The 19,305-nt window shown below is 24.5% G+C and overlaps 12 protein-coding genes across 12 annotated transcripts; 5 read left to right on the forward strand and 7 right to left on the reverse strand.

Moving 5' to 3' along the window:
• Window positions 1–102: 102 nt before the first annotated feature.
• Window positions 103–977, reverse strand: SRAE_1000220700 (Transposase, ISXO2-like domain-containing protein; the record flags this gene model as incomplete). The annotated part of the gene is made up of 2 exons (XM_024649257.1): window positions 103–536; window positions 743–977. 2 exons carry the CDS (start codon window positions 975–977, stop codon window positions 103–105), a joined length of 669 nt encoding a protein of 222 aa, XP_024503152.1.
• Window positions 978–1,512: 535 nt separating this feature from the next.
• SRAE_1000220800 (Aspartic peptidase family and Aspartic peptidase domain-containing protein) lies at window positions 1,513–2,778 on the reverse strand (the record flags this gene model as incomplete). Its single annotated transcript, XM_024649258.1, has 4 exons — window positions 1,513–1,610; window positions 1,650–1,826; window positions 1,872–2,471; window positions 2,508–2,778. The coding sequence occupies 4 exons, from the start codon at window positions 2,776–2,778 to the stop codon at window positions 1,513–1,515; spliced, it is 1,146 nt and encodes a 381-aa protein (XP_024503153.1).
• Window positions 2,779–3,546: 768 nt separating this feature from the next.
• Window positions 3,547–5,234, reverse strand: SRAE_1000220900 (Carboxylesterase, type B domain-containing protein; the record flags this gene model as incomplete). The annotated part of the gene is made up of 5 exons (XM_024649259.1): window positions 3,547–4,421; window positions 4,473–4,690; window positions 4,741–4,754; window positions 4,807–5,022; window positions 5,061–5,234. The coding sequence occupies 5 exons, from the start codon at window positions 5,232–5,234 to the stop codon at window positions 3,547–3,549; spliced, it is 1,497 nt and encodes a 498-aa protein (XP_024503154.1).
• Window positions 5,235–7,299: 2,065 nt separating this feature from the next.
• SRAE_1000221000 (Phosphatidylethanolamine-binding protein 1) lies at window positions 7,300–8,178 on the reverse strand (the record flags this gene model as incomplete). Its single annotated transcript, XM_024649260.1, has 3 exons — window positions 7,300–7,655; window positions 7,706–7,920; window positions 8,099–8,178. 3 exons carry the CDS (start codon window positions 8,176–8,178, stop codon window positions 7,300–7,302), a joined length of 651 nt encoding a protein of 216 aa, XP_024503155.1.
• Window positions 8,179–8,567: 389 nt separating this feature from the next.
• SRAE_1000221100 (FI20063p1) lies at window positions 8,568–10,067 on the forward strand (the record flags this gene model as incomplete). The annotated part of the gene is made up of 3 exons (XM_024649261.1): window positions 8,568–8,600; window positions 8,646–9,815; window positions 9,858–10,067. The coding sequence occupies 3 exons, from the start codon at window positions 8,568–8,570 to the stop codon at window positions 10,065–10,067; spliced, it is 1,413 nt and encodes a 470-aa protein (XP_024503156.1).
• Window positions 10,068–10,818: 751 nt separating this feature from the next.
• On the forward strand, window positions 10,819–11,456 carry SRAE_1000221200 (E3 ubiquitin-protein ligase RNF185; the record flags this gene model as incomplete). The annotated part of the gene is made up of 3 exons (XM_024649262.1): window positions 10,819–10,928; window positions 10,976–11,235; window positions 11,284–11,456. 3 exons carry the CDS (start codon window positions 10,819–10,821, stop codon window positions 11,454–11,456), a joined length of 543 nt encoding a protein of 180 aa, XP_024503157.1.
• An 84-nt stretch (window positions 11,457–11,540) lies between these two features.
• SRAE_1000221300 (Hypothetical protein) lies at window positions 11,541–12,728 on the reverse strand (the record flags this gene model as incomplete). Its single annotated transcript, XM_024649264.1, has 1 exon — window positions 11,541–12,728. The coding sequence occupies one exon, from the start codon at window positions 12,726–12,728 to the stop codon at window positions 11,541–11,543; it is 1,188 nt and encodes a 395-aa protein (XP_024503158.1).
• A 406-nt stretch (window positions 12,729–13,134) lies between these two features.
• SRAE_1000221400 (U6 snRNA-associated Sm-like protein LSm1) lies at window positions 13,135–13,563 on the forward strand (the record flags this gene model as incomplete). The annotated part of the gene is made up of 2 exons (XM_024649265.1): window positions 13,135–13,219; window positions 13,277–13,563. The coding sequence occupies 2 exons, from the start codon at window positions 13,135–13,137 to the stop codon at window positions 13,561–13,563; spliced, it is 372 nt and encodes a 123-aa protein (XP_024503159.1).
• Window positions 13,564–13,642: 79 nt separating this feature from the next.
• SRAE_1000221500 (Hypothetical protein) lies at window positions 13,643–15,136 on the reverse strand (the record flags this gene model as incomplete). The annotated part of the gene is made up of 2 exons (XM_024649266.1): window positions 13,643–14,965; window positions 15,020–15,136. 2 exons carry the CDS (start codon window positions 15,134–15,136, stop codon window positions 13,643–13,645), a joined length of 1,440 nt encoding a protein of 479 aa, XP_024503160.1.
• A 236-nt stretch (window positions 15,137–15,372) lies between these two features.
• On the forward strand, window positions 15,373–15,907 carry SRAE_1000221600 (Protein of unknown function DUF408 domain-containing protein; the record flags this gene model as incomplete). Its single annotated transcript, XM_024649267.1, has 2 exons — window positions 15,373–15,543; window positions 15,605–15,907. 2 exons carry the CDS (start codon window positions 15,373–15,375, stop codon window positions 15,905–15,907), a joined length of 474 nt encoding a protein of 157 aa, XP_024503161.1.
• Window positions 15,908–17,484: 1,577 nt separating this feature from the next.
• Window positions 17,485–17,987, forward strand: SRAE_1000221700 (Hypothetical protein; the record flags this gene model as incomplete). Its single annotated transcript, XM_024649268.1, has 2 exons — window positions 17,485–17,850; window positions 17,892–17,987. 2 exons carry the CDS (start codon window positions 17,485–17,487, stop codon window positions 17,985–17,987), a joined length of 462 nt encoding a protein of 153 aa, XP_024503162.1.
• Window positions 17,988–18,240: 253 nt separating this feature from the next.
• Window positions 18,241–19,143, reverse strand: SRAE_1000221800 (Hypothetical protein; the record flags this gene model as incomplete). Its single annotated transcript, XM_024649269.1, has 1 exon — window positions 18,241–19,143. One exon carries the CDS (start codon window positions 19,141–19,143, stop codon window positions 18,241–18,243), a length of 903 nt encoding a protein of 300 aa, XP_024503163.1.
• Window positions 19,144–19,305: the final 162 nt, after the last annotated feature.

Below are 19,305 nucleotides of genomic sequence, written 5' to 3' on the forward strand. Positions count from 1 at the left end.
TTTTATTGATGCTTTTAGTCGTTTATGTTTATGTTATTTTTTTGAAAGAAATAAAAGTTTATGTTTTTTAAAGTTTATTAAAAATTAAAAAAAATAAAAAAATTATTTATAAACGACTTCTCTTAAGGCGTTGAGAAAGCCGGCCCATAAATTATTTTTATTTGCCCGGCGCCAGGCAAACTCCCACAGTCGCTCCTCCATTCCTTTCTCCGTTCTTCCTCGAGAGAGGATCAGCAGTTTGTAGCCGTTCCACGTTCCTTCTATGGTATTCGTATGAATACCAGTTTCTGGATCCTTGAAACTTACACTGTAGTTTACCGTACAGTGCTTGAACCCCAATTTTTCCTCAATTCCTTCGTAACCTCGCCAAAGATCAGTGTGGATGATGGAACCAGGTTTGACGTGCTTCTTTATGACGTCAAGAAGCGTTTCACTGTCCCGTTTTTCAACAGGAACAGCGAAAACGCGTCTTTCCTCCGTCTTTTCCACACCGCCCACAACCCAGACTCCATCTACAGAATGTCCCTTTGGTACTTCTGTTTGCCCATTTTGGTTTCATCTATTTCCACAATGATGCCTTAGCCACCGATAACACATTCTTCGGTTTCTAAGGCATCCGCCAAAAGTTAGCGGAAATAGCCCAAAAATGAGCAAACAGTAGCACTACTGTGTCCACATTGACTCATTATTGAGGTTACTGGAGTTCTACACAACCATAGGTAAGCCATGTGTAGAATCTTACCAAAAGGAAGTCGTTGGCCGTCAAAAAAAGTTCCATTCTTGGCACTTACGCTCTTTCTACAGCTTTTCTTAGTACATTTGAAGAGAAGCTTTGCTCTTTGAAAAGTTGTTGGTCTTCCACATTCTAGACATTCCATTTCCCTTTTAATAAATCCCTCGTCTTGGAGATATTTGAGGGCTGCCTCCTCGTTGAAGAAAATGTTTGATAAAGAAGTCATTACTGGAATTGAGGCCATTTTAGAAGCGATTTTGAGTGAATAAGTACGTTAAATTTCGTTAAAATTAAAATTTATGATCAAATATCAAATTCCTAATCATTTTACCTTTTTTTGATGATTTTATTAAAAATAAAAAAAAAAATTTTTTTTATTTTTTTGGGTTTTTTTTATCTTTTTTCCTCTTTTTTTCCTTTTTTCTGTGTTTTTTTTTGTTTTTTAGTGTAAAAAAATTTTCAAAATTTTATTTTTTTTTCTGATTCCCCGTGTTTTTTTATGCTAGAAAATGTAAAAAAAATTTTAAAAAATTTTTATTTAAAAAAGTTATTTGAGGGGCCTCCTCATCTAAAAGAAATCCTATTATTTAATTAAAGAAAAAGAACATTTTTAAAACTCTTATAAATTTGTTATAATCATTAAAAAATTTTACTAATAAAAAATATTTCAAATTTTAACCATATTTAAAAGCAATATTTATTTTTTTCTTTTCAATCAATTTACTAAGGTAAAATTTAATAATCAGTAAAAACATAATTAAATATAAGATGAAATATTTTTATCTTTTATTTGAAGAAAATGCTATTCTTTGATTTCCAACATCATATGTAATACAATATGCAAAATGAAAAGGTGCTCCAAGAATAAATTGAGGACCTGAAGTTAAACCATCTAAAGATAGCATATTTAACATACACAAATCTTTTCGAATGACACTTTCGATATCACTAGTTGCAATATCGTACACAGTTGAACCAATTTTAAATTGTAAAAATCCTGTATTTGTTCCACATGGTATTGTATATACTCCATATGTTTGATTCCAGACACCACCCATCTTGTGAACAATAGGTTCTATTACATTTTTTGGACCTAAAAAATAAGATATACTAATTGTTTACAAAAACAGATTCTTACCACCAATAACACTTGTACCTGTATCCATAATTGCTTCCCATCCATTTCTAAATACCATGTCTTTGTATCCAATTGAATCCATTTTAAATTGCCAATATGTTGCTGAAGATAATTTTTGATAAGATGTTACTGGTCCACAATTTTTCGTATTATATCCACCATATGTAAATGATCCACCAAGTTTTCCATTCACTTTTCCCATTTTTTTAAAGTAAACTGTAAACATTGGTTTAAGTTTAAGATTATCATTTGTTGCCTGAATAAAAGCTGGAGTAGTTTTCCCAAAAGCTATTGACTCAAAAGCAAGTCCTAAAATACCGTCAATTGGACTTTTTCCGTTGTCCTCTGATATAGCCTCTGCTTGTCCAAAAGTAGTTTTTGTTACTTTTAAATTGTTTCCACTTCCAATAAATGATACTGTATCTTCACCAAAAAATCCCCTAGCCCATCCAATTCCATAGGTAATTCTAAATGGAGATCCATTAGCAACATATGTTGATGATCTTGATGAGTTAAATTTTCGTTTTTTTGAACAAGCAATTTTCGATGCTCCATTTTTACATGTTTTATCAACTACCCAAAGATTTGATGATCCAGTATCTAAAATATTAATCTAAAAATTTCTTTTAAGCTTACCAAGAACAACAGAAAATAATTGTCCTGGTGTTCCTATTGTTATATTTGCTACATATTCAGAGTCATCATAATCATTAACTTGTTGAATGACTGCTTCACTTCCATCTAAAGGTTCTTTTCGCAAAATAGATTGCTTTCTAATATAATATTTTCCCCATTCACCAGATTGTATGAGTTTTCTCTTAACTGATTCAACACCATAAAGTGAAATTTCAACAGTCTCTGCCAATACTAGAGAAAATAGTGTAAAAAAAATAATAATTAACTTCATTGTAACATATTTGTAAAAGATTTTTATTCTTATATATACATACAAACATTTTTGTTTATTTGATTTTTAATGATAAGAATAAAAAAATTGTTGTTTAAAATCAAAAACAATAGTAATCACTTGTTTAAAGTATATTTTAAAATTCATTAAAATTCTGACAGCTGATTACTTATAATACTTTATAATAAATTCTAAATATATATTTTTAATTTTTTAAATATAGATTTTTGATATTATGTATAATATTAAAGAAATTAAAAACAAAGTTATTATTTTTAAACAGATAATTTATAATTTAAAGATATATATAATTGTAGATAGTTACATATTTTTAGTAAAAATATTAACAATAATCTACAATGATTAAGATAATATTAGATGAATCTGATAAATTAATTAGTTTTCTAAATAAAAGATTATTTCTAACTAAAAATAAATGTTTTAAACATTATTTAAATAAACAAAAATTAAAAACAGTATAAAAAATAAATCATAAATTTAAAAAAATTTTTAAGGCATCTTTTTTCTTTAAAATAATTATAAATATAATATTATATCAGTACAAAAACATTGTTGAAAATTATGATATAGTAATTAAGTAAACAAGCCCCTAGGCCAAGCCCGGTTAGCTCAGTCGGTAGAGCACCAGACTCTTAATCTGGCTGTCGCGGGTTCGAGCCCCGCATCGGGCTAATTTTTTATAATTGTCTTTATTATTTAAAATTATAATTTTTAATTACACTTTATAATGATATGTTAATATTTAATTTATCTCAAAGGGTTTTTGTGTTTTTCTAATTCAAGCCAAAAATCTGGAGTGTTGTCAAAGAATGTTTCAGACATTTCTGGATTTAATTTTATTCTTAAACATCTATTAGGATTATTTTTTGTTGCTGGTTCCCATTTTACTGGTACATTTTCAGACTCACTAAGTCCATTAGGATTTCCATACTTTGCAAAATTAGTCCAAAATGTTGTCATATAATCAACAATAATTAAATCTTCTTTTGAAAATTCCCAATTTACTACAATACCAACTTTAACAACATATGAAATATCCCAACAATGTGTTGCAGCTTTATATGGTAATTTTAAATTTAAAATACCAAATTGTTTAGGATTATAGTGTTCAAATATATATACATATGGTTCAACACCATTTTTTATGCTATTTAAAACACTTGCTTTTGTTCCTACTCCTACAAATAAGTCAGAAAAAAATTTTCCCACTTGTCTATTAAATTCTCCTTTTGATTTATTACTACAATCCTCTGACATGTATAATTTTAAAGCTTGTGATCGTAATTCTTTAAAATTTGGAAAGTCTGTTTCAGTAATTATATTTGCAATAACATCCTCTAATTTACCAACATTATGTGTTTTCATAAATAATTGGAATATTAAACCTTCAGCTTCACAAACACCAATCATTTTTGGTTTATGATTACATTTTTTGTGTAATATTTCTAAAGATTCAGGAAGAAAATCACCATCAATACGAGGACCAATTTCAGTTGTTGGTTTTGCTAATGATGACACATCATTAGTTGCTAATTGTAAACTTGTACCAAATTTATTAGCTTGCAAATTTCTTAATTCATTTAATAATTGTTCACTATCTCTGGTAAAGATACCGTGTTTTGCTGCAAAATTAAAACTTTTTTCGACAACTTTATTATTTAATGACCAATTACATTGTGAATTTCCTCCCATTGGAATTATTTTATGAAATAAATTTTGGGAATGTGGTGATAATGCTAATAATTCAACAGCACATCCTCCGGCACTTTGTCCAAAAATTGTAACATTATCTTTATCACCACCAAAAAATGAGATATTACCTTGAATCCATTTTAATGCTAATGTCATATCCCAAAGTCCATTATTACCGGGGCAAATTTCATCACCTGTACTAAAAAATCCTAAATATCCAACTCTATATTGTATAGTAACTACTATTACATTTTTTTCTGAAACTAAATGTTTTGAAATTCCAATATCACCATATTTTACAGATGAATCACATACAAAACCACCACCATGAATAAATACCATTACAGGATAACCTTTTGGAAATTTTGATAATGAACATTCTACAGGTGCAAAAACATTAAGATACAAACAATCTTCATTCGTTTCCATTAAACTATACTTTTGCCAAAAAAACATATCTTTTTGTATACTTCTAGGAGCAAATTTAAAACATTTTCGTGGTTCATCCCAACAATCTGGTTGAATTGGTTTCTAATAAATATTTATTAAAATTATCTCTAACAATTTACCTTAAATCGTAACTCACCAACAGGTGGTTTAGCAAAAGGTATACCCAAAAAAGCATCTACTTCTTTATTCTGTTCATTAATTATTCTTTTACCTATTACTGGACCATATTTTGTTTCAACTTTTTTTCCTTCAATTTCTTTTCCTTTAAATAAATGATCTAATGAATTTCCCATATTTATCTATAAAAAAAATATATATATATATATATATATATATAAAATTATATTCATAAAATTATAGTTTTAAGTGATGATTAAAATTTTCATGTATATGAATAAATATTTACATTTGCAGATTTTATTTAAAAAAATCATTTTAGATAAAAAAAACTAATAATAATTTTATGACATTTTTTATTACTAATACGATATTATTAATAGAAATATGGAAATGTATACAATTATGAATGACCAAAGTAAGATTATAAATTAAATTTAACAATACATAAAATGTTAAAAAAAATTTTTTTTTTTATAAATAATTAATATGTTTAAGGAATGTCTTATATTTAAAGTTAATATGAAATATAAATATATATAATATTGTTTCTTATGTAAATACTACAAATGATTAGAACCAAAATAAAGTAATACAACTATATTCTGATAATAGAGATTGAAAATAATAAGTCATTACTTTTCTAAATATATAAAACCTAAAATAATATTCATTATTGATATTTAGTTAGAACCTAAACCATATTAAACATAGCAATGTGTAGAAAAGAATATGATATATAATGCTGTTGTTGTCAAAACAGACAAATTATTTGAGAAAAGATAATGATATGATAAAGAAATCAATTATATTTTCTAAAGATGACAATTTTAACATAAGGTTTGCCTTTTATCTAACAAATAATAGTTGTAATAAACTAAAACATGGTATTAAACAACGATAAAAAGATGAAAATTGCGACAAATATATGTGTATTTGTATTCAAAATGTGTAGTTTTTATTATTTAATCATATTGTGTTAGATTATTTTATATTATAATTAACATTCTTATAAAATTTTATGTAAAATAGTTTAAAAATTTTTTATTATTAAATTATAAAAACATAATTAAATAATTTAATTTTTTTTACTAATAATTTAAAACAATATAAAAATTACTAAAATTACTTTACAATTATTTTACAATAATACAAAATTTTAAAATACCTTAACATCAAAAGTCTTGGCATTTATATATCATGAATTTTAAGATGCTTTGTACTTTTTATAATATTTAAAGGCAATACTTATACCTGGTAATAGTAATCAAACATAAAATAAAATGCTATATTTAAACTAAAAAATGTTTATTTATAATTCATTAGTTATTTATATATTAAAAAAAAATAAAAGTTTTGATAAAAATTTATAAACATCAATTGTTGTTTTTAAAATTATCTAATTACCATAAAAAGTAATATACAAACAAATATATTTTTATTAATTTTTATATACAAGTTTTTTTTACTAAACTTATATTTTATTATTTTAATATTAAATGTCTTTTATTCAAATTTTTAATAATTTTATTTTACTCCATAAAATTACATTTTTTAAATCAAACAAACTTTTTAAAGAACAACAGTTATAATAAGAACAAATATTTATTAATGATTTTAAGTGTTTCTATCAATAAATCTTTTTTTCTTATCAATTTTGATAACAAAAATATAGCTCTTCAAATATTTTCTTATTTTATGGAATATTAAATAGATGAAATTTTTTAAATTTTTTTTAAACTTTTTATGTTATGTATTCCAGTGCTTTTTATCTTTTACTTAATTTCACTTTTTAATGTTTTCATTTATTAAAGAGTTATTAACTTTTTTCTGAAAAGTACTATATTCTTAAAGTTTTAAAAATAATTTTTGTGATATTTTAAAATGCTATAAAATAATTTTTAATCATGAATCTTCTAACATAACTTTTGAGATTTTAATAAAAAAAAAAGTTTGTCGTTTTTTAGATAAATTGTTTAGATAATTCTACATCACGTATATTTCAATTGATTGCTCTTACTATTATTTTAAAGTATAATTGTCAATAATATAAAATAAACTTTTAAATAAACCAAGGGGAAATTGATTTCTAGAAAACTTTTTACTTTTCTGTCTAAATTTAATATCATTTAATCATACTTATGTTGGATTATTATTTTACATTATATTTAAATCACAAATAAAAAAAAGAAATAAAATTTATCACATAAATATTTTATTTAATAAAAAAGAACATAAATATTAACCACCTAATTGTTTATATAATTCTGGAACATAATCATCCCATTCAGCTTCGTAAAAGTTTCCAGCAATTGGACCCTCAAGATTGTGTTTGCGTGCAAACTTCTCAATTTTAAAACCACCACGTTTATCACCGGAATTATTTGGTAAATGTCCATGTTCAGAATCAGTTATTTTTCCTTGTTGTTTGTAAAGAAGGTAAACATAACGATGAAAACCTGTTCCTGATGGTGGACCACTTCCTATGTATTCAGCAAGAACATCACCTTTGGAAATATCTTTTCCAGGAATATTAACAACTAACCAATGTTCCCATTCACGAAATGTTGGATTTTGACGACTTGGAGCATCGGGATCTAAATAAATTTAATTATATATAACATTATTTTATTATAATAAAATATACCAGTCATAGCCAAAGTGTACAAAGCTCCTGATTCCGCCTCATAATCAATAGTAGGTTGATCTTTGACCTGTCTTGGTTTAAGCTTATTACCCATGTTAACAGAAACTCCACTATTAAAAGACACATTAATTATCTTCTTTGGTGCATTACTAATAACATCGGGTACAATTTCATTTGTTTTAAAAGCTTCTAATGACATTTTGCTTGAAATTGATCTAGAAAAAACCATTAAATAAAATAAAAAATTGATCGGAAGTATAAATATTTTCATTACTGCGTCTTATGATTTCTATAAGTGCTATCGTTATAACTATATATTTCTATTAACTATATTATATGTGGTAAATGTCATGATATATATTTTTAATGTAAGAAAAGATATAGAAACATTACCGATGTTGGATAGGCTTTACAAGAATACTACTTCTTGAAATGGCTGATGAACGAAATAATAATGATACAACAGATAACATTATAGCAAGTATTAGTTGTTGTTATGGAAACAAATTGACTGGAAATTTTATTAACAAGTTTGGTAAAATAACCACCTTTTAAATCGACATTTATTTTTAATTTTATAGAATCATCTTTCAAAAATTCTTTGCACTTTTAATGACAATGACTAATAAAATTTGTGAAACATTTTACCCCAATAAAATGCAATGATTATTTTATAAAATTTTTTTTATCTGATTTATATTCAAAAAAAAATAATTTTTTTGCTTTACATATAAATATTATTATGATTTTTATTTAAAACATTTTATAGTTTTTTTTTTGCAACTGCAAAATAAATTGAAAAAAAAAAATTTGTTAAATATCTTATATTTTAAATACTATAAAAGTACAATTAAAAAAAAAAATGAACTCTAATCATCAAATTAAAAATAAAAAGGTATGTTATATAGTATAAATTGGGAAATTTTAAATATATTTCTAGAATAATTTACCCTCTCCACATATATTAAGAATACTTATTCCTTCAAAATATATAGGAACACTTATTGGAAAAGATGGGAATCATCCAATCAAAGAAATTCATACAACATCAAATGCAAAATGTATAATTGATAAAAGTATGCCATTTAGAATTTTTCCAACGTTTTCTGTGAAAACAATTACTTTTGTGGGAGATATTGAAGGTGTATGTAAAGCTTGCCGCTTAGTATTAGACTTTATTCGAAATACTCAAGAAGCAAATGGTACTGAAAATAAAAAGTATGAAGTTTATGTAAGATTCCCAAATGTCTTTATTGGAAAACTTATAGGCAAAAAAGGTAGCAATATAAAAAAAATGATTGAAGAAACAAGTAGCCAAATTACAGTTTCAGCGGATTCTTTTATTGTTTCACTTCCCAATGATTTGTATCGTTATATTCCGGAAATATTATCTAATGAAAGAACTGTTGTTGTATCTTCAGACAACATTTTAAAGGTTATGTCAGCAATTAAAAAGATTTCTGAAATTAGACATGAAATGAATGTCAATTTTAATGATAAATCTATTTTTCCACACATGTATGGATTTCAAATTCCTCATTTAACTAACAATATCCTTCATTTTGATAATAATCTATTACGATACCAAGGGAATGTTTATCAAAATTCATTTTTAAATTCTTTTGTTGATGGTAGACAGGCATTACATCCAAATAATTTCATAAATCAAACGAAGATTCCTGTTATTAATACTTTAAAAATTTTCGTTCCAGAAAATTGTGTTGGACCTGTTATTGGTGCAAAAGGATCTTATATTAAATTTATTATAAGTCAATCAGGAACTCAAGTAAAGATTGAGTCATCACCTGGAAATCACAATTCTCATGAAACAAAAGAAAATAATAGTGAAGATGATAAAACTAATGTAAATGATGAAAATCTCAACGACGATAAATTGAAGGATAATAAAAAAGATGAAGCTTTAAAAAATAGTAGTGATCGTGAACTACTAATTACAGGATACGGTCCAAATATTCAATATGCTCAACAATTAATATTTTTAAAAATTGCTGATACCACATCAACACATATTGACAAATTGATACTTACTATTGAAATTCAAATCCCTCATGAAATTACAGGGAAAGTTATTGGAAAACAAGGAAAAAATGTATGTAAAATTTTTATTTCTTTAAAAATATATTTTATTTAGATAAATTTTCTACAAAGAAAAACAGGTGCAAAAGTTTGCATATTAGAAGGACCAACATCTCCTAGCAATAAGACAAACCGTTTAACAAAAGTTCGTATCAGAGGTACAATAGCTGCAATTTCAAATGTTCAATTTCGACTTCAAAAAATCGTTGTTGATAATTGCTATGAAAAAAAAAATAGTCATAATAATGGAGAAAGCACTTTATAGTCTCAACAACAAAAGCCTACTTTTTAAAGTATTAAACAAAAATTTTTATCTTAAAGAAATATATACAAAAACACAAATTAGATATTTATGTTATTATTTTTTTGTAACAATTATGAACAATTTTTCAAAAAAGAAATTTATTTTATTTTACATGTCTTTCAATATTCCTTAATTAATAATGTGAATGGGAAAGCATCTTTTCATTTGACACAATAGATAATATAGTCATGACATCAATTATATTATTTTTAAAATATCTTTCAAATGTAAATTTAAAAGAAAAAAAATAATAATTCATTGCATCAATCAACATAAAGTACTTTTTTAAAATTATTTTATGAAAAAAGTATTATAAAAATTGATGGTATATTAGTTAAAAATTTCCTTATTTTTTAATGTATTTGTATGGAGAATAATAATATATTTTGTTCATAAAAATTATTCTTCAAAAAATTGAAGATATTTATAAAATCAATATAGGAAAATGAAATTATATTTAGTAAAATTTGCATACATGTTTTAAATAAAAATAATTTTTTTATAATAATAGTTCAAAAATAAAATGTAGATTAATTGTATATTTATTATTTTTTATGGTAATCAATTCGTTGTCCCAAAACGAAATGTTTAGAAATTAATCTCTGTTTTTAGCCTTCCAAGTTAGTTGTCGTCATCCAAAGCACAAAGTTTTGTATTGATTAAACGTTATCACTACTACGTTATTAAAATTAAAAAATTATTCATTTTCTAAATGGAATCGAATATTACATCAGAAAACGAGCCTTGTAGAGACGAATCAACAAAATCGGATTCGAATAATGAAAAACAAGATAATGAGGAAAAGAAAGATGATAATGGAAGGTAAATTAGAAGCTTAAAAATGATTAACTGTTAATTATTATTTTAAGATTTGAATGCAATATTTGTTTAGATGCAGCAAATGATGCAGTTGTAACTATGTGTGGACATTTATATTGTTGGGTATGTCTTAGTTATTGGATGGATTCAAGACCTTCTAAGAAATGTTGTCCAGTTTGTAAAGCATCAATATCAGAAGATAAAATTATTCCAATTTATGGAAGAGGAGGAAATAAAGTAGATCCAAGAAGTAAAAAGGTTCCACCACGTCCACGAGGGCAAAGGACAGAAGAACCAGCTAATCAATTTGGTAATTTTAATTGGATTAATGATAATGGAGGTTTCCACTTTTCATTAGGTATTGGATTCTACCCTATTTCTTTTGTAGCATCATTATTTAATACTCAGACAAACAGTAATGAAAATCGTAATAATAGAGAAGATACACGAGAGTATCAACAAGAACAAATGTTATCTAATGGTTCCTTCTATATTGCAGTTCTCTTTTTATTATGGCTATTCTTTTTCTAGATTTTATTCGTTTATTATAATATCAAAGACTTTGTAAAAATTGTAATATAAATATGTAACTAAATAATATTTTTATTGGATCGTCTACATTACATATTTTAAAATTGGAATAATTAAAATTGCAAGAAAGACAATAATTATTGATAAATAAATTAAAAAATTATTTTTAATAGTGTTTGTTTTTAAATTTTTATCCATAAAATTAGTAATAATATTGATTTCTTCAGTTTCACAAAACCTTTCTTTAGTTGAATCAACTAAAGTCTTATCAAGAGCATAATCTCCAATTAATAATTTTACTTCATTTACAGTTTCATCTATGTCATCGTCACCTTCAGCATAATCAATTAAATATTCATCATATTCATTAGACATAGTAACTATTTTTGGCATTTGATGAAGTTGAATATTATTTTCTGGAACAGAAGTAACAAGTTCAATAGATAATGAGTATAACTCAATTCTAGCATATAATGATCTTAGCAATGTTAACTTTAAACATGAAAGTGCTGATTCAAATGTATCAAGATGTCTAACACTACATCTTAATTCCATGTCTATATTTAAAGTAATATGATGAAGAAAAGTATCATTTACAATAATGTTCTTATTATTACTACAGTAATCCATAAGCATGTTAATTTTTTCATCACAACGAATCTCCTCACTAGAATTTCCAATTTCATCATTTTTAATAAATAAATTACTGTTAAGTAGACATTCTGTCAAGCTTTCAAATCCCTTTGAACATTTTTCAAAAAATGTGTCACCACCAGGTGAATAAAAATCCCATGTAAAATTAAGTGATGAGTTAACAGTATGAAGTGATATTTTTTCAAATTTTACTTGATCATTCATTTTTGATCCATTACTTCCAGATACTATCTTACCTAAAATTTTTTCATTTTCAAAGACAACAGTAATAAAGTCACTATTAATAAATGTTTTTTCAAAACTTGGCAATTTTTTATAATATCTTTGAACAGCTTTCACCAAGAGATTATCATTTTCGGATGTAACTTTTTTGGTTACTAATCCAAATCCTAAAATAGCAAAACCACCTGGAAGTCTAAGATTTAATTGATAGGCAAATTCACTAATCCAATGTGAATCCATTTTTTCATTACTTTCATTATCCGGTTCCCTTATTTTTGCTACATTAACAGCATAATGTGTATTTGTTTTTGATACAAGTCCAATAAAAAGAATATACGTGTCATCAGATGTATTAATAGTTGTAGCCTTATTTAAAATTTTTTCATTCAGTATCATTTTACTGGAAAAAAATAAATTAAATTTATTTGATTAATTATTATCCTCTACCGTTTTATTTTATATAATAAAATTATATACAATTCATAGAAAAAATTTTTAAAAAATAAATAAAGAAATTAAAAAATAATGTGTACAAAGTAATAAAAATTTTTAAAAATATAAAACAATCAAATTAATAAATGACAAACATTTTAATAAACATAAATTATGTCAATCAAATCTTATATAAAAAATATTGCCATTCTTAAAGTTTACAAGTAAACACGAAATTAATAGTTCAAAAATTTAAAACGAATATATTGGAAAAACGACATCAGTTTTTATTATTATTTATTTGAAAAAATAATTAGCTATTTTTATCTAACTTTTACTTATTATAAATTATCTAACAAGTATTCTTATTATGGAACTTCCAGATCCCTATCTACCTGGAGCTGTTTCATTATTAGATTCATTAGGAAAAAAAGTTATTGTTCAACTTCGTGATGGTAGAACATTGATAGGAATATTATCATCAATTGATCAATTTGCTAACCTCGTTTTAGATGAGACAACAGAAAGAATTTATGTAGATAAATGTTATGGAGATATACCAAGAGGTGTTTTTCTTATTCGTGGTGAAAATGTTGTATTGACTGGGGAAATTGATGAAAGTAGACAAGTAGATTTAAAAGAAGTAGATGTTACAGAAATTTTATGTATGCAACAAGAAAAAATTGAGGAGAAAAAAGCTGAGTTTGAGAGACGTGCCAAGATGTTAGCAGAAAAAGGACATTTAATTGGTGAACAACAGATAAGGGGAAGTGAATTAATGTTGGAAGATACGTATTAACCATTTGATATTTATTATTTTAAATTTTTTTTTTGTTTTTATAAAAATATTTATAGAATTATTATGTTATACAAATTATTTACAAATTAGGATGATTATAACTAAAAGCTTCTTGATATGCTGCACGGTATGATGAAGCATGAAGAGCATATCTGCTAAATAAAGTAACATTTTTTTTATCAATGTCTAGTGTAATGATATTAAATTTTTGTAGTATTAAATCAGTTAAAGCAATTTGTGGTATATAGTTATTGTCAAATCCATCAATTATCGGTTCAAATCTTTCTTTGCCATTTATTCTATTTAAATTATCATTCAATATAATAAATTGAAGATTTGAGGCACGTTTAATAAAGCGTTCTATTAATTTTGAATGAATATTATTACCAAATCCCACTAATCGTAATTGAAGAACAGTTGATGGTAGATATCTACTTACAATAACAGCTAATGTTCTTTTATACTCATCAATTTTCATATCATTTTTATGTATAACATTTACTGTAATATCTACAAGTTTACCATCTTTAAAAAATCTTTCAATAAAAGGTCGGGATTTTTCTTTTAAAATATTAATATCATACTCTGTAAAAGGGCCATCCAAACGATAACAAATTTCAAGTGATTTTAATTCAGTATATTTATATTTTGATAATTTTTCCATTAAATCAACAAATTTTGTAGGATACCCATGAAATATAATTTCCATTCTTTCTAGTGATTGGCGAAGTCTATTACATGGTGCTCCAAGAATTAATGCTTGAAAATCTTTAAATTCAATATCATTAATTTTGAAAGCTTCACGAAATTTTTTTGAATTAACACCATAAACAACTCCATGTTTTTGGTCACCTGTTGCGATATCAATATCAGTATTATAAAGATGTTCGGTAAAAATATTAGGAATTGGATCACCTAAATGTTTTATAAAAGCATCATCTAGATAATAAAAACAGCATGTATCAGGCCACTTTGTAAATTCTTTCATCAATCCAACAGCAATTTTATGATGAGGTGAACTTACTCTGACATTTATTTTATGTATACCTTCAATTCCCTGATCAATTATTAAACAAATTTTATATCTTTCTTTATTTTCTTTTTTACCAAACATATCCCAACCTTCAATTTTTAAACAACAAGGTTTATTAGCTTTAAAAAATTTTTCAATAAAATTACGAAATTTTGACATATTTTCTTCCTTTGCTAATAATAATGTTTTATCATAAAGTATAAATTGATAAATAGTGATACTTTTCAATGTTAAAATTTCCCCAGGTCTATTCATTATACGCCATGGTTCATATTTTTCTCTAATACATTGAAATGCTTTTTCAATATCACCATGTCCATGATCAAAAATTAAATTCCCTCGAAATATTTTTTTGTAAAAATTTACTTTCTTTGATTCAAAATATTTAAATCTATAAATACATATTTTAAAGAATTTATTTACTTGTGATAAATTATAAGCATCTTTTATTCCATTAAAATATGAAATTATTTTCGAGAGTAATTTTTTATTTGAAAAGACAGCTTCAATAATATTTCTAGGTATATTATCCACTTCCATTTTGAAAGAAAAATAACCAAAATTTTATAAAAAAAATTTCTTAGTTATGAAATGAATATAATAATATATAATTGAAATAATAAGAAGCAAAATTTTTATGATTTATATAAACACTTGTCAAAGTTGTTATTTTAATATATTTATCTTAACACGAATCTTTTATTTTGAAATTGTATTAAGTATACAAAAAGAGTATCATATTTGTGTAGATTCATTGAAATATTATTATTTTAATAATGGAGAATATGAATATTGATGAAATTTTAAATAAATTACCGTGTAATGTTAGAGAATCTGCCCGTAAAATACTTGAACAAAAAAAAGAAGAAAAATTATTACGTGATAAAGTTCATAAACATGTATGCAATCTTATTGAACCTGTAAATATTAATGAAATTGAGAAAATTGTAAGCTTGAACTAAAAAAATTAAAATTATATAACTATTAGTTTTTTTTATTTTATTTTAGTTAAATGAATTAGATAAAACAACGTGGACAAATATTGTTGAGGAACGAGCTATATCTCTTCTTTGTGGACTTCCAACTTGTTCTAACTCTATAGATGAACCTAAAAAACAAAAATATATAATTGATTTTGAAGATATGACAATTCATGAAAATGATTCAGAAAAATTAAAATTTTGTAGTAAAGATTGTTGGAAGTCATCTAATTATTTAAAGTCTCAATTATTTGATCAACCATTATGGTTGAGAAGTACAAAATTAGTAAAGAAATTTAATTTATCGGGTCTGTCAAAACAAAATCTTTAGAAAATTTACATATTTTTTGTTTCTTCTAATTATTATGTTTTTTTTTACAAGTTTTTCAATGCAATTATTTTTTTATAAATTTATTTTTTAAAAATTGTTTTCCAAACAAAGTTAAAAAGAAAAGTAAAACATTATATTTAATTAAAAATAATAATAATTAATTGGATACTTTATAATTTGAACTCCACAATTTTCAAATACCCATAGCTTCTTTTGAAATTGTTTTTTTCTTATAAAATTTTAAGGGATGTGATTCCTTTCCAATCCTTCTTTGAAACTTTAAAAAAAAATTTTATTTTTCACTTAAAAATTCATGAAAAAAAATAAATGTCTCTTCGATGGACTTAAATTCCTAATTTTTATTCTTTTTCCGCCATGTAAATTTATACATGTATCCTTCTAACATGTTTCTCCGTGTTTCCCTGCAAATGCCTTTAAAACATTATTACGGCGCTATTTTTAGCGACATTTCATAACATTAATAATTTTGAAAAAGAAAAAAAATAATTATTTAGTGCAAGTCAAATATCAATTACCTTTTTTCATTCAATTTTTATTAAAAAAAATAAATTATTATTATTATTTTAATATAATAATTACAATTTACTGTATGTTATTTTAATATGCAAAAAAATAAACTTTTGTAATATTCAAAAAAAGATATTTTTTTTATTGATTTTTAAAAAATTTTAAATGACGAGGTTCACATCATAAAGAACCATTAGTTGTTTTTTTATAATTAATTTAAAAATGCAATGTTTATGTATAATTATAATTTTTATCTTTTATGAAAATTAATTCAGTTGTGAAAAATTGTGTCGAATATCTTTTATATATGATAATTTAAAATATAACAAAGTTGGACTCTTATATTTGAAGTATATATTTATTTAACAAACATGCTAGTTATTATGTTTTTATTAGAAATTATAATTTATGCCTTTCTTGAAGTTAAAAGATTTTGAAAATATTATTATTCTTGTCAACTTATTGTATAATGGTTTAGTATAAAAATAGAGTTCAATTATTTTCAGATAAATTAACAATTTTTCAAAATTTTAATTATGTTAACCGAGAATAAATAATAGCTAAAAATATATATAATAAATAGAAAAAGTAATTATTATAAATACCATATTAAATGTATTTATCTACATAGCTAAAAATAGCTTTTATATTTAAATAAAGTTACATAAAAGTTATTATATTCTAATTAAAGGTACTTTTATTTGTTGTAAATTATAAAATAAATAGTATTTTTGTTTTATTATATTATGATAATATAACTTTTAAAAATTATTATTCAAAGTAAAACAAAATTATTTGTTTTACTATCAAATTTCAGAATTTTAGTGATAAAATATAGAATGTAAAATATACATTATAATTATTTATTATCTTAGAAAACATTTTTAGATAAAATAACTTAATGATTTGTTGAATTGCCATAGCAACCTGTTTTATATAAAATTCTTTATCACTATCTTATTGTATGTTCATTTATGTCTCAAAAACGCGTATTATCATTAAATAAATTATCAATTCTCTTGTAGTTTTTTTTGTTAACTTTGGTATTTATGACGGCAAAATCTAGATTATATTCATATACATCAAGTTTTGATCCACCAAAACAAAGAAACTTGCAAAGTGAAATTGTACAAAGAAATATTAGAAATGGTTTAAATGGTGATAGAAGTCTAATGAGATCAAAAAGTTTTAATAAATTAAAAAATAGGGATATAGAATGGCACTTTCAAATGAAACATTACATTGAACATAGGATGAAAGTTTTAAATGCAAAGCCCACCATCAATACAAAACCGAAAATTAGAAGCGCCTCTGTTAGTGGAAATTCATCAAAAGCTTCATCCAAATTATCAACAAGGCCACCAACTGGTGATAGTAATGAAAGTAAATATAATTATAATATTAATTATAAAAAGGTAATTTTTTTATTAATAATGAATTTTAAATATTTTTTTAGAAACATAAAGAAATAACAGAAATGGCACAAAATGAAATGCGAGAGTCAATGTTAAGATGTTTATCTAAAATGAATTTAAACAATAAAAATAAATAAAATATACACTTAAGTAAAATGGGTAAAAATAACCAAAAAAAATTTATTAACATTAAAATCTAGCTCTATCTATATTAATAATATTCTTACTATAAAAGTATTTTATAAAAATGTTTAATCAAACAGTGTTTTTAATCCTGTATTTCTCTAAAGCTGTTGCTCGTATGGGTACAATTATCTTCTTTTAACTCTGATAATCTTAGAGATCTGAACATTCAAAGGCAACAGTCATTAAAAAGCAACATATCTAATTTTATAAATTGGACATATTAGTTAAATTTGTTGCTTGATTAGTTGATTGTTGTTGTAAAAACATGGATGAATGAACGTAATTATTTTGAGGTAATGGGCTTGCTACAATATAACAAGTCTGCCCATCAGTTATTGAAGGCATAATTGTACTTTGTGCAGTTGATAAAACATCTTGACTTATTAATGGATTATTATTTTCACTTGGTAGAATTACCATTACCTGTTGAGGAATTTGTTGAATTTGTCCTATTTGTTGATTATGATGTCGAGAAATGTTATCATTTATTGACACCATTGTTTGATGATTTTCTAGGATATCATTGAATTCCTTCTTTATACTTACTGGACTCGTAGATGTAATTGATATTGGGGCAGAAGAACTTTCATTTGAATTCTCATATATAGGTGTATTTGTTCCAGTGGAATCCATTGAAGGTCTACATTTTCTTGAATTTCGTTTTGCTTGTTCTAAACTTTTCCTTCTTTGTCGTGTATTTGGACTTTCTTCAGCTCTCCTTTTTCTTTGGTATGCTGCATTTGCATCAAGCCTTTTTCTTCTTGTTTCTGGTGATTCATTTGCCCGTCGTTCTCTTTGCCTTTGGGCATTTAAAGCTCTCCTTCTTTCTTTTGTATTTGGCGATTCATCGCGTCGTTTATTTCTTTGTCTTTCAGCATTAATGGATCTTCTACGTTGTTTAATTTCTTCCAATGTCATTTCTTTGCTTATTTTTGTTGATTTTTGATTATTATTTTTTACCACACCGTTATTTGAAGCAATAGAAGCTGGAGAAGAATCTTCCGCTCCAGAAAATGGTGTGATATTATTAACAATAGATGATGGTTGAACCTCCAGCTTGCTATATTCAGAACAATCAGAATATTCTTCTTTTAAAACAATTTGCATAGTATAATGCCAAATACGAAGGCTATTTCCTTATATAAAATCCTACTTTTATATATGATTTCTTGTAAAACATGAAATTTTTCAGATTTTAAAGTAAAGCTTAGAAATAAAGATAAATCAACATAAAAGATTCTGTTTAAATAATAGAAGATCAAAAGAAAA

This window comes from Strongyloides ratti (genome assembly GCF_001040885.1).
Source record: "Strongyloides ratti genome assembly S_ratti_ED321, chromosome : 1".
NCBI lineage: Eukaryota > Metazoa > Nematoda > Chromadorea > Rhabditida > Strongyloididae > Strongyloides > Strongyloides ratti.